The following is a 12,757-nucleotide window of genomic DNA, read 5'->3' as shown; positions in this document are numbered from 1 at the left end:
TTTAGTTGCCGAATTTTCGGGATGGAATTGACATCAATAGGTAGGTCTTGATGAGCTCTATCTGTTGATGTAGGTATTGTGGGGGTGGTAGTGGCCGGAACTTCAAGGTTTTGGGCAAAAAAGTGGAGACTAAAGTTTCCTAAATCTAAAATTCAAGGAGTTTGAGGGGGGTTTGAAGGATTTGGTTTGGAGATATGGAAAGAGGAGGTTGTGGAGATTACATGGTGTGAATTTGGGGGTGTTTGGAGGTTGGCCGCCACCGGTGGCGGCGGCGGAGAGAAGAGAGAGAGAAGAGAGAAAGAGTTATGGGGAAATGAAGGAATTTTTCAGATTTTTGAGGCTTTAAATACCTCTTGAGAGATCAAATATGAACCATTAGATCAAGGGGTGATCAATGTGTGAGATTTGATCTTGGGTCACTTAATGAAACGACGTAGTTTTTGCCAGACCCTTTCAATGGCAGCCCCTTATCTTGCACGTTTGGCCACTTTTCATTTCAAATTTGGCCCAATTTCTTCCTTAATCCTACTTATTAAACTAAATTTACACAAATAAATAAATTAATTAAGTAACTTATTCAAATAATCAATTAACTAGATTAATTCACCAATTGAAATAATTAGTTAATTCCTAAAATGCACAAATAAAGAAAGAACTATTTTTTGGTATTTTTATGATAGGAAATATGCAATCAAAGACACAAAAATTGAGAAAAATAACTAAAGTAACAAAACACTAATGACTTTTGGAGGTGTTAAAATAGTGCAAAAATTAGGTATTCACACATACTTAATTTTCACAAAAAGAAAAAGCTTTGAACTATAACATAAATTAGATAGTACCTAATTGTGAAAAGTTTTAAGACTCATTATTTCTGAAAAGTTGTTTAATAAATTTAACTATGTATATGAAATACTTACTATGTTCTCGATCAGTCGATCACAATCTCATAACATTTTAAAATTCCTTATGATAACTATTTTATAATATATTCCTTCCTCTTGTCTTAGAAATGATTACTATTAATCTAAAGATAGAAAGTTTACTTAATAACAAGATATCATAAGATTACAATCAACTGTACAAATTTAGTGATGTTTTTTAGCAGTCTATCAGCTATTTCAAGTTTAATTACCAAGGTTCCACTACAAGGATTAACTGTGTAATTGAAAATACGATATTGTTTTTTTTTTTTGGGGGGGGGGGGTGGGGGGAATGTGGAGTAGTAGAAAAGAAATTGTTTGATAATTAGACATAAAGTCTCTGATGTTATAAAATATAGCTCAAAGTAACAATATAGAACAAGGAAACACAAGCTAAGAGATATAGAGAGAAAGAGAGGAGAAATTCTTATTTCTTCTTTAATTGTGTGTATTTTCCTATCTATTGCAAGACTTTTATATAGGTATGAAAAGTGAAGAAAAATATGTCATTGAATATATCATTAAACATAGAAATATGCCACTGAATATGTCATTAAGCATTTGAGAAGATCATGGAGGAAGAGTAGACATCCACCATAATTTGATTTTTCTTATAACACCCACCATAATATGATTTTCCATCAAAAGATTGTTGTTTGACTCCTAAAATCAACATGTAAATGCTTATCATGCCTAGATAGAATCTATACCTATGTGTTGTTTGGTCACATACGTATGAATCCGTATTGCACTATGATGATCATTCAATCAAATTTTTTGATTTTTCCAGTGAAAAATGCTAACTTGGCAGTCCACATAGACGTTTGGACCATATAAAATAATTAACATCCGAACAAAGCATGTAAACCCATCCATACACCCGATTCAAACTGTTTATAAAGATAAAAATCCACCAAAAAATCTTACAATGCTCTTTCTTATAAAGGGTCGGATCGAGACGGATTGGTGTATGAGTGGATTTTATATTATGTTTTGGCGTTAATTATTTTATGTAGTCCAAAAGTACACGTAGACTGCCAAATCAATATTTTCTATCGAAAAAATTAATAAATCTGGCTGAGTGATTATTAAAGTGCAACATAAATAATTGAGTGACTTTCTTGTTTGAAATAAAAGAAAATTGACTTCAATAATTTCACATAGTTAATGATTGTCTGAGTAATGGAACTACATTTTCCTTTCATTTCAAGTACCCAGTGATATTATTAGATCTCTAGATATTACTAAGTGGCATGCTAAAAGTGAACGACGGCATCTCTCATGTATCAAGAAATGTATTTACCTTTTCTCTCATTTTATTTTTTACATTTCCCTTATATTTTTATTTTTTTCCTGATTAGAGAATTAATCACGTTCCACCTTACATATTGAATTTTAAATATTGCTAAGTTCTAACATGAATAAGAGAAATAAATAATAATAAGATATTAGATAAAGACTAATTGAGTGGAAGGGGGTTACACTAATTTGGAATACTAAAAGGTACATTAAGGAGCAAATTTTCTAAAATATAACAACAAATTTGCATAAATGAGGCTATTATATGGACAATAAAAGAGTGAAATATTTATTCAATTGTGAAAAAGAGAGACAATGAGTTCGAACTCTTGAATAGAGAAATTGTGGGTAGGAAGATTCTATCCCAATAAAGAATACATGTAAAATATTTGTCTTTTCATTTCTTTTTTGTTTCTATTTCTATTTTTTGTTTCCCTTCCTTTTTACCATTTTCTTAAAAATTTAATTGAGTAAAAAAAGATCAATCTTATGAAATATGAGTGTCAACAATTCATATTAAGAAAATTCTAAGAGAGAGACTTGAGACGAAGAATAAAAAAGCGGGTGGCATATATCAGGTTTATATCTCCAAGATTACAGCATTATCATTTTTGTCATTATATTTTTATTTTCTATGTTTCTCACATATTCCAATATTTAACCTAAAATGTTTCTCATGTATTCTTTCTGTCAAAGAAACTGTATAGGATATTAAAATAATCATGAAATTATGATAGAATAATAAAAGCTAAGATGTCTCAATTGTAAAAATTATTATAATACTATTAAACTATATTTAATTTTTTCGCGCGGGGCAATTACACTAGTTATATGTTGAAGAATGAAACGAACCACATTATGTCTAAATAAAACCTGTCATGAGTATTTATAAAAATTGAACTTCAAAATTTAATGCGTAACAATAAAAAAAAACTTTATTGAAGGTGTATGAACTATGAAATAATAATTTTCACTTGCGGATTTTTAATTTCCACAAATTACTGTTTAAATAAAGTTGATATCCAAACATAAATTCAATTTCCATAAATTTTCCGTTTCAAGTTCAAATACTTTTTTATTAATATCAACCGAAATATTATCTAAGCCTATCAGTATCCTTACAATCACAAATTTAACTCTTATTGATAGTAACTACATCTGCCTATGACCATAGTGACTACTGACTAATAGTATGTTTAGCCGTTTTTTTTGAAAAAAATATATTTTAAAATAAATTGATTTTAAAAGCACGACTAAACAGGCTATAAATAAATTCCAGCATCATTATTTTTTTTGGACTCAATATTTAACTCTTGTTGATAATTTGCCGAAATGTAATTGAAAACCAACAGGAATTATTAAGAAGAAAAATAATGGCCTACGAATGCCTAGGGATGTGTGAGCTTTGGAACTATCGCCCGCGGACTCCCATACTCTATCTTCTAATTAATCTCATCTCTTTGGTTGGACCTTGGACCAAATTAGAATTTTTATAACAAACCAAAAAAAAAGTGAAATATTTTTAGATTTGCTAGATTAATGTTATTAATTTTTAAATTAATAATTTTATTTAATAAATTTCTTAAGATAAACAAAAAAATTAAAATTACTAAAGTCGAGCAAATTTATATCCTGCATACTAGCTCCGGCCCCCTATATGTGGCAGTTTTAATATAGAAAAAATAGATAAATTTATTTATATATTTAAAATCGAGCAATTTTGTCATTGATTAAACTTATAATCTCATCTTATTATACTATCATGAAACAATCTCATTTTTGTCTCTTGTTAGTCCGAAGTTATTGAGTAAATTTAGAATTTTTGCCGAAAAATTTAAATATGTAAAGTCTATTAATTTCATGCTGGAGCTTGTTAATGATAAGACAAACACTAAATAATTTGCTAATAATAAAGATATAAATGAATCGTGTAATATTGAGCAATCCATAATCACAGGGGCAAATTTGGACATATTTCGTTGAAAATTGATGTAAATTATCTGTCACAATCCTTATCTTTGTTACTTATGGGGATTTGCATCCAAACGCAGTCTTACGTCATTGTTAACGGTACCGTCACGACATTACTCTTTCCATAAATACCACTCTCTCTCTTCTCTAAAACCCTCTCAATAATTTCATTCATTTTCTCCGATCACTTTCTCCGATCTTCTGTGCTAAAAATTCATCGGAATTTTTCAGTTTCATAGCAAAAAATGAGTAGCAATCCAAAGGGAAGAACAACAATTGAAGTAGGAGCTGATGGAGTTGCTGTTATTACAATTATTAATCCTCCTGTCAATTCCCTTTCCTTAGATGGTACGTAAAACACTCCACAGATCTAACTAAGCCTTTTTTTTAAAAAAAAAAAAAAAAATTCAAAAATTATCATTTTTTACAATTATTGATAAAATAGTCGAACTTTGATCAATACTCTGTTTACTAATTTCCTTGAGCTAGAACGAAAAAATACAGAAGATTTATGAAATTTGAATTTAACTTGTTTGTGATTGAGGCGTTATTTTGATTAATTGTTTTGAATGATTGTTATGTTTCCTCTTTCTTCAAATGATCACCAATATTTTCTCGTTATGTTTCTTTCCGTACACGCATCTCAACTAGTGCACCATGTACATGCTAACCTCTCACCGGCACCTGGGGAAATATTAGAAATTGGCCGGTCCGCCAAAACTAATTGCATTCCTAGCCAAAAAGTGTAGAAAATATGTATATTATATGTATACTATCAGTGTTTTTTTAAAAAAAAAATTGGGGCCACTTATAGGACTAATTTTGATTCATTCAGCTCTATTCGGGCTTAGAGGATTTATTATACTATTTTATATAACAGGCTATGCAAAACTCGTATAGACGAAGGTCGATATGATCAGGAACTATTTCAAAATTTAAACTTGTGTGGTTTCTTTTATTTTGCGGGAAAAACTGGCATTTTAAAGTAGCAAAATTCTTACTTTTTGTTTGAGACGTTATTCTAATTCTACTTCAAAGTCATTTTTTTTCTTAACAGAGATTCTCAATTCAGTTTGCTTCTTATTAAGTTTCACTTTTTGATGTGAAAACTACTGTGTCTTTGATGTGTGTTCTTTGGGGTGTGTGTTAGTATTTCCTTTTTGGTGTTTAGTTTTTAATTTTCAGTGCGAGCAACGCTCGGTGCAAATGAATCTTATCAGTCCCATTGCTTTGGTTTGGCATATTTTGAGGCAAATCTTACTTTGATGTTTAAGATCAAGCTAGAGCGTCACTGTTAGCTACTGTAATCTATTTGGTGGATTTTTTGAGAGACATAACAAAAGACAATTGGGGCAATTAGGACTATAATTTCTAAAAGGAGGAATTGAAAAGGACAAACAATGAACATCGTCTGGTAGGAATTGTAGGATATTTGAAATGTGATATAGTGAAGCGAGTAAGGAATTGACGACTCTATTATGACTATTTCATAGACGAAAATGTGCCCCTCCGCATATAGCTTACAAGACTTATGGAGCTTTTAGATATATATGCTATACGATCCGCACACACTTGGTAGTTTCCTTTGAGCTTCGCTGCAGCTTCTTTTGTTTAGTGTTGATTGTGGAAGTTCTTTTCGTACAAGTATGTCCGAAGGTTTGTGATGATCTAATGCCTGTGTTATAAGGTATGTGTTTTAGAGGGAAATGAATATAAATGATTCTTATAGCCAATCCAATTAATTTTGGATTGAAGTGAGTTGATTGACATTCTGTTATACGGCAATATACGGTAAATGTAACTGAGAGAGTGCTAATAAAACTTACTCCCTCCGTTCCAATTTATGCGACACTCTTTACTTTTTAGTCTATCCCAAAAGAATGTTACTTTTCTATATTTAGAAAAAAAATTAAAAATAAAAGTTCCCCCTTTGCCCCGAATGAGAAGATTTCTAGCCACACAAATATCTAAGGCTTCTTTTAGGCCACAAATTTCAAAAGTATTCCTTTCTTTCTTAAACTCCGTGTCTAGTAAAACAGTGCCACAGAAATTGGGACGAAGGGAGTACTTCTTTCTCGAGTTAAATTTTGGAAGAGAGGTCAGAAGAACTGTATAAGAAAAGCTTGCTTTTCCTTTTCTTCTTACTAAAAAGGAAAATAAAATATACTTTCATAGTTTTCCAAATCCGATGCTCAATAGTTTGAACCAGTAATTGACCTTTATATTATTGCAATTTCTTTCCAGTGCTGTACAGCTTGAAAGAGAGCTATGAGCAGGCCTTAAAAAGGGATGATGTGAAAGCAATTGTTGTGACAGGTAAATGTCAAGAAATCAGTCTCTATATATATCCGATTGGCTGATATATTAAGCTTGAATATCTAATCTTTGACAGGTGCAAATGGCAAGTTCTCTGGTGGTTTTGATATCAGTGCCTTTGGTAAACTGCAAGGAGGAACAGGTATGCTTTCCAATTTGATTATTCTCTATTCTAGTGCTGCACGAGTTTTTTAAGCTAACTTCAGTCTGCTGACAGTCGAATCACCAAAACCTGGTTTTATAGCTGTGGAGATTCTCACCGACACTGTGGAAGGTAAGTCTTAGGCTTTTGATTTTCCTCCTTGAAGTAAACAATTGGGTGCAGTTTATACGTTGTTTTTATATTTTCTGATTTATCCTTGATGTTAGCTGCAAGAAAACCTTCCGTGGCGGCAATTGATGGTCTCGCTCTAGGTGGAGGACTAGAAGTTGCAATGGTACATTAAAAGGTTATATTTCTCTGCGGAAATTTCTGTTGGTCATTTGCTGACTCCTTGTGTTTTAATATCAGGCTTGTCATGCACGTATTTCTACTCCCAATGCACAACTTGGATTGCCAGAACTTCAACTTGGAATACTTCCTGGATTTGGAGGTAAGCACTCTATGCTTGAGCAGTTATTTTATCTTCATTTTTTCCTGAATCTACCATCAGCTTCGGTGACATAAATGCTAATATGGTTATGGTTTTTCTCCTTCTTAAAATCAAGCTTGTACAACTCTTCTTCTATTATAGTGAAGGAGCACATAGTTAGCTCCTGTATGAGCGTTGTATCTTATACTTCTTCCACTCTTATTTTCTTATAAAATTAGGGGGGACTGTACAAAGTTATACAGCCTTTTTTCTGTTAAAACTTTGTCTTAGATAGCCTAAAATAAAATTAATATTTCGAGAAGCACTTACACATCATTATTATAAAAATTTGAAAAAATTACGAGCGTTATAGTTTTACTAATTCCAGTTTCATGACTGAATTTTTGATTCTTTTTCAAAGAATCAGTAACTGTGAAGTCAAGTATGTTCAGGATATCAAGCCATAACCTAACCTTAATGTCCAACTCTAGCTTAACATTACATAAATAGAAATTGAAATATCTAAGCCGTAGCTTCGACTTCTTGATCACTGCTAGAATTTGGAGAATACACCTTGGAGTGTTTAATTTCTAAAACTTCTTCGTATGACAGGATATTTATCTCTCCTTATCAAAATTACTGGATAATTATCTCTCAAAAACTTCATTGTGGCCATTAAAAGAAGTTCGTCTGGTGACCCTCAAGAAGAAACTAAGCTGGCGAAAAAAGGTTTCATGAAATTAAAATACATATCCAGTTTATCCAAGCATACTTTATCAGATACTAGTACGATACACATACATGGTCTAGAATTTGGTGTGGTTTATTCGTAGACTAGTGCATATGATTCTAGCTTTAGAGCAAGATGTGTCCTCATAGACACACTCGTAAAATCCTAGAAATTTGAATGGAACAGCTTGGAATTCTCTGTCTTCATTTATTGTTTATCCTTGGATCCAAAACATATAATTGCAATCATAAGCAGTACTGCTACCACTGTGTTTTTTTCTCAAACACCACATTTCTTCCTTTGTTTCATTTTATCTGCACTATCTTTTAGGTACTCAGCGGCTTCCACGCCTCGTGGGTCTTGCTAAGTCCCTCGAAATGATGCTAGTAAGCTGCCATTTGCCTTATGAGTCATATGTTTTGGCACTATAGTTACTTGACCCTCTCCCTCTCATATATCAATGTAGACGTCCAAGCCCGTTAAAGGAGAGGAAGCTTTTAATGTGGGCCTTGTTGATGCTGTAGTTTCATCAAACCAATTATTGGATACTGCTCGTAAGTGGGCTCTTGATATTTTGGAACGCAGAAAACCTTGGGTTGCCAGTCTTCATAAAACTGATAAGATAGAGCCTCTTGGTGAGGCAAGGGAAATATTAAAGTTTGCAAGAGTTCAAACGCGCAGACAGGCTCCAAATCTCCAGCATCCGTTAGTCTGCATTGATGTTGTTGAAGAGGGTATAGTGTCTGGTCCACGTGCTGGGCTTTGGAAGGTTTAGTTCAGGCACTAATTCTCTTGTGCTTTCAGTCTAATCACCTAACTTGTGTAATCTAAAAACTTGTTGGTATTTTCAGGAGGCTGAAGCATTCCAAGGTCTTCTACATTCAGACACTTGCAAGGCCTTGGTCAACATTTTCTTTGCTCAACGTGGAACCACAAAGGTTAATGAGTTAATTCTTTACATTGAAATTATTGCACATATTTCAACCTGGTTGTGAATAGCAGTTCATAATTTTAATTTGTTTTTGTATTCCTATTTAAACGGAACTGAATATTCACTTTGAGTTCATATTGGTACCAATTCAGGGTCACTTCTTTGATATCTAAACTCTTTAGAAAAGTAAATATTACTTTGGTATTCCACTTGGTAAATGTAGAAAGAACAATCAATTAATAGAGTTAGGATGATCCTGCAAAGTATGGATCTGAGCAGAAACTTCTAATCTGAGTAATGCTGTAATGGACCCAATGTTTGATAATACAAAGCTTATTCAACACTAGATGACGTTGTTTGACTGTAATCCAGACCTAATTGAAGCTATATTTTTGCCAGAAATTAGTAGACTTTTCAGTTGCATGGTTTATACATGATATATGTGCAACAGTTGTATTGTTGGTTGAATATGTTAGGCTATGATGATCGGTTGCTGCATAATTTGATACTTGTAACATTAAACAATGAATCTGACGCTTTGCATGCCAGACAGTTTGTGATATTGTTCATCCTCATCATCTTAAACCCTGACCTATTGATTCTGCCAACTTCTTTTCTCACACAAACAGGTACCAGGGGTGACTGACTTAGGATTGGTACCACGACGCATAAAAAAGGTTGCAATTCTTGGAGGTGGTTTAATGGGTTCTGGAATTGCAACTGCACTGCTGCTTAGTGGCTATCCGGTGATCTTGAAAGAAGTTAATGACAAATTCCTACAGGCTGGGATGGGTAGAGTAAAAGGTAAAGCCATTGTCTTGCTTTGATATGATAACTTATACTTGTTATGACAAGTGACTAATACATCAATTTCTCAGCCAATTTGCAAAGCAGCGTCAAGAAAGGGAAAATGAGTCAAGAGAAGTGTGAAAAAACCCTCTCCCTACTCAAGGGTTCTCTTGAATATGAAGGTTTTAGAGATGTGGACATGGTCATTGAGGTCGGTATTCTCATTAATAGGACACACTCTGTGATTCTCGTTGGTATCTTATTGTGCCTTGATCTTAATATGTATAACAGGCTGTCATCGAGAATGTATCTTTAAAGCAGCAAATATTTGCCGATCTTGAGAAGTATTGCCCTCCACATTGCATTCTAGCAAGTAACACTTCTACGATTGACTTGAATTTGATTGGGGAAAAGACCAAATCTCAAGATCGTATTATTGGAGCTCACTTTTTCAGGTAATGTTTTCTGAAACAGTGAAAGCTTTTATTGCCCTTTTCTTGTTCTGCTAAATTGATTGATTGGCTGGTGCAGTCCGGCTCATGTGATGCCACTTTTGGAAATTGTCCGCACCCAAAAGACATCACCCCAAGTAATTGTAGACTTGCTTGATGTTGGCAAGAAGATAAGGAAAACCCCTGTGGTAGTTGGGAACTGCACTGGTTTTGCTGTCAACAGAATGTTCTTTCCTTACACCCAAGCTGCTCTTTTGCTAGTTGAACGTGGAACAGATGTCTACCGCATCGATAAGGCCATTACTAGATTTGGCATGCCAATGGGCCCCTTCAGGTAAAAGATAACAGTGCTGTAGGGTTTGATATGCCAATCTGTTGGATGTAACCAGGCTTTAAAGGTTTGGTTTCCTATATGCAGATTATGTGATCTTGTTGGTTTTGGTGTTGCAATTGCCACTGGTGGGCAATTCGTGATGACTTTCCCCGAGAGAACTTACAAATCAATGTTGATACCACTCATGCAAGAAGATAAAAGAGCTGGTATGATTCCCATATTCTGAAAAACCGGACAGATTATTTAGTGAAAAAAAATGCAATTTGAAACATATATTTATGAATGGACATTGGTTACACTTTGTGCAGGTGAAACTACTCGGAAAGGGTTTTATGTATATGACGATAGACGTAAAGCGAGCCCAGATCCAGAAATAAAGAAATATATTGAGAAGGCAAGAGAGATGTCTGGTGTTACCATTGACCCTAAGGTCTCTCTCTCACTCTCTCATCCCCGGCCCCCCCCCCCCCCCCCCCCCCCGGTTGTTGATGAATGCTACTGTTGAGGGTTTTTTCAGTAATTATATTCTGCTCTTACTCAACTGTTTTGGACTTGATCCAGCTGGCAAAACTCTCGGACAAGGATATTATAGAGATGATTTTCTTCCCTGTGGTAAATGAAGCCTGCAGAGTGCTTGCAGAAGGCATTGCAGTCAAAGCTTCTGATCTTGACATTTCTGCTGTCATGGGCATGGGTTTCCCCCCTTACAGGTTCGCCTCAGATAGATTTTCTGATTATCTTAACCCCCCCCCCAAAAAAAAAAGTGTAAATTCTATCACAGGAACATGTTAAAACAGATTTAAAATTTATGATATAAGGATTCTTTGGTTATAAGAAAGATTTGTTTACTTTCTTTGCCAGGGGAGGGATCATATTCTGGGCAGACACTCTTGGTTCCAAATACATCTGTTCAAGGTTGGATGAGTGGTCAAGAATGTATGGAGACTTTTTCAAGCCTTGTTCCTACCTAGCTGAAAGAGCTGCCAAGGGGGCTCCTCTGGTGAGTATCTTGAGTTCTATTATCATTATATGGTACGGTATCCATATAGGTTGTGAATTGTTTGGGACAATCTCATGTCGGTAAAACATCTCTGTGATTCTATCTTTGAATAGTGTTGCCATTAGATCTCCGATTTTATCTTGCCACAACTACTTCAAGTATCAGCCCCTTTGTTTTATGCATATGTTGTGGGAGATTGAAACGGATGTGTCTTGTTTCCGTTGTTGGCTTACTGGACAAGGGAACCATTTGCTGGCTGCAGCCAGCATATATTAGCAGTATATACAATTCAGTTCAGCCTTATGCCATCATTTCATTGGCACACATCCTCCGCTGCTCGATGGCAAGGTCACATTAGCAGTCACGTAAAAGCACTATAAATGATGCCACTAGATGATCCTTGATTAGTGTGTGGACTAGCGGGTATGGTTATCATTAGCAACTGGTAGTTAGTAACCAGATGCATCAAATGCGGAGTACGAAAAAACATCTCATCATTAGACAAGAGAGAGATGCCTTATAGTAAAAAAAACCCATCTATAAAAACACTAGGTAGGGAGTTCGAGTCAATAATATAACAAAGTGGAAAGAGCGACTGTTAGGCTCCTGGGTAAGGGGTTTGGATGTAAAGTTTTCCATATAAAGAAACAAATCTCATCAATATGGGGTGAAATCATCCATTGTTAGAAAAAGAGCAAGCAATGGCTTTTCATCTTATCTTAACTTAAACCTTTCCCTTGTTCACCCGCTTGAAAATATTTACTGATATATTCAGGCCATTGATGTTTCCTTGTCGTTGCAGAGTTCTACAATGGATCCAGCCAAGTCGCGCTTGTAAGCTCAGCAATGCTATTGGGCGTTCATTGAGTTTGTTGCTTTGTTATCTCCTTACTCTGGTCAGTTGAAGTGCAGTGGACAAGGAAAGAGTCAATAATGTAGAAATGAAAATGAAGAGCTAGATTATTATGTAACGTAAAAGTTTAGTTGTCTGAAAATAAAATGAGAGCAAAGTGAAGCACACCCCCGTTTGTTTTTATACCTTTCATAGTGAACCAAATTGTTAATGTATTGCTTCTGAACTGGGGCTCTTTTGATGGTCTATGCAGTTCTCATGATAGTCAAATATTAATTATTTGTTGCTTCCATGCTCATCTCATCTGAAAATTTTAGAAAAATACTATGTTTTGAATGCTTGCATCCGTATAGAGATGATTCGATGGGGCTAAACTGTTGAATTTTGATGTTTCAATGATTAATTTTGTATTGTTCTGCTGCTAACATATTATCAGATTGTTCGAAACTCTTTAACACATGAATTTTCTTTCGCAATTTGTGAAATGCCAATTTTATATGTCATCTTCCTCGAAGCCTTACATTTAACTAAAGTCCTAGTTAAAGCAAAACTCATCATTTACGCTATTTCTGTTTCTCTTTACAATT

At 34.3% G+C, this 12,757-nt stretch overlaps 1 protein-coding gene across 1 annotated transcript; it reads left to right on the top strand.

Annotated features, from left to right (window-relative positions):
• The first annotated feature begins 4,276 nt into the window (after positions 1 to 4,276).
• Positions 4,277 to 12,460, top strand: LOC107824491 (glyoxysomal fatty acid beta-oxidation multifunctional protein MFP-a-like). Its single transcript, XM_075231320.1, has 18 exons — positions 4,277 to 4,541; positions 6,438 to 6,509; positions 6,586 to 6,651; positions 6,727 to 6,783; positions 6,879 to 6,946; positions 7,021 to 7,102; positions 8,142 to 8,197; positions 8,278 to 8,580; positions 8,663 to 8,749; positions 9,372 to 9,546; positions 9,621 to 9,742; positions 9,823 to 9,986; positions 10,063 to 10,317; positions 10,402 to 10,523; positions 10,626 to 10,747; positions 10,879 to 11,027; positions 11,179 to 11,317; positions 12,120 to 12,460. Exons 1-18 carry the CDS (start codon positions 4,439 to 4,441, stop codon positions 12,153 to 12,155), a joined length of 2,178 nt encoding a protein of 725 aa, XP_075087421.1. The 5' UTR covers positions 4,277 to 4,438; the 3' UTR covers positions 12,156 to 12,460.
• The last annotated feature ends 297 nt before the right edge of the window (positions 12,461 to 12,757 follow it).

Source organism: Nicotiana tabacum, chromosome 15, assembly GCF_000715075.1.
Source record: "Nicotiana tabacum cultivar K326 chromosome 15, ASM71507v2, whole genome shotgun sequence".
NCBI classification, from domain to species: domain Eukaryota; kingdom Viridiplantae; phylum Streptophyta; class Magnoliopsida; order Solanales; family Solanaceae; genus Nicotiana; species Nicotiana tabacum.
The sequence above is the reverse complement of the archived record's forward strand: the minus strand, read 5'-3'. Positions and strand labels throughout refer to the sequence as shown.

Bases quoted from the DNA above. Each gene is read 5' to 3' on its own strand.
- LOC107824491 (XM_075231320.1), top strand. From the start codon at position 4,439: ATGAGTAGCAATCCAAAGGGAAGAACAACAATTGAAGTAGGAGCTGAT. The intron at 9,547-9,620 runs GTAAAGCCATTG...TCAATTTCTCAG, and splicing joins TGGGATGGGTAGAGTAAAAG to CCAATTTGCAAAGCAGCGTC. The intron at 10,318-10,401 runs GTAAAAGATAAC...TCCTATATGCAG, and splicing joins ATGCCAATGGGCCCCTTCAG to ATTATGTGATCTTGTTGGTT.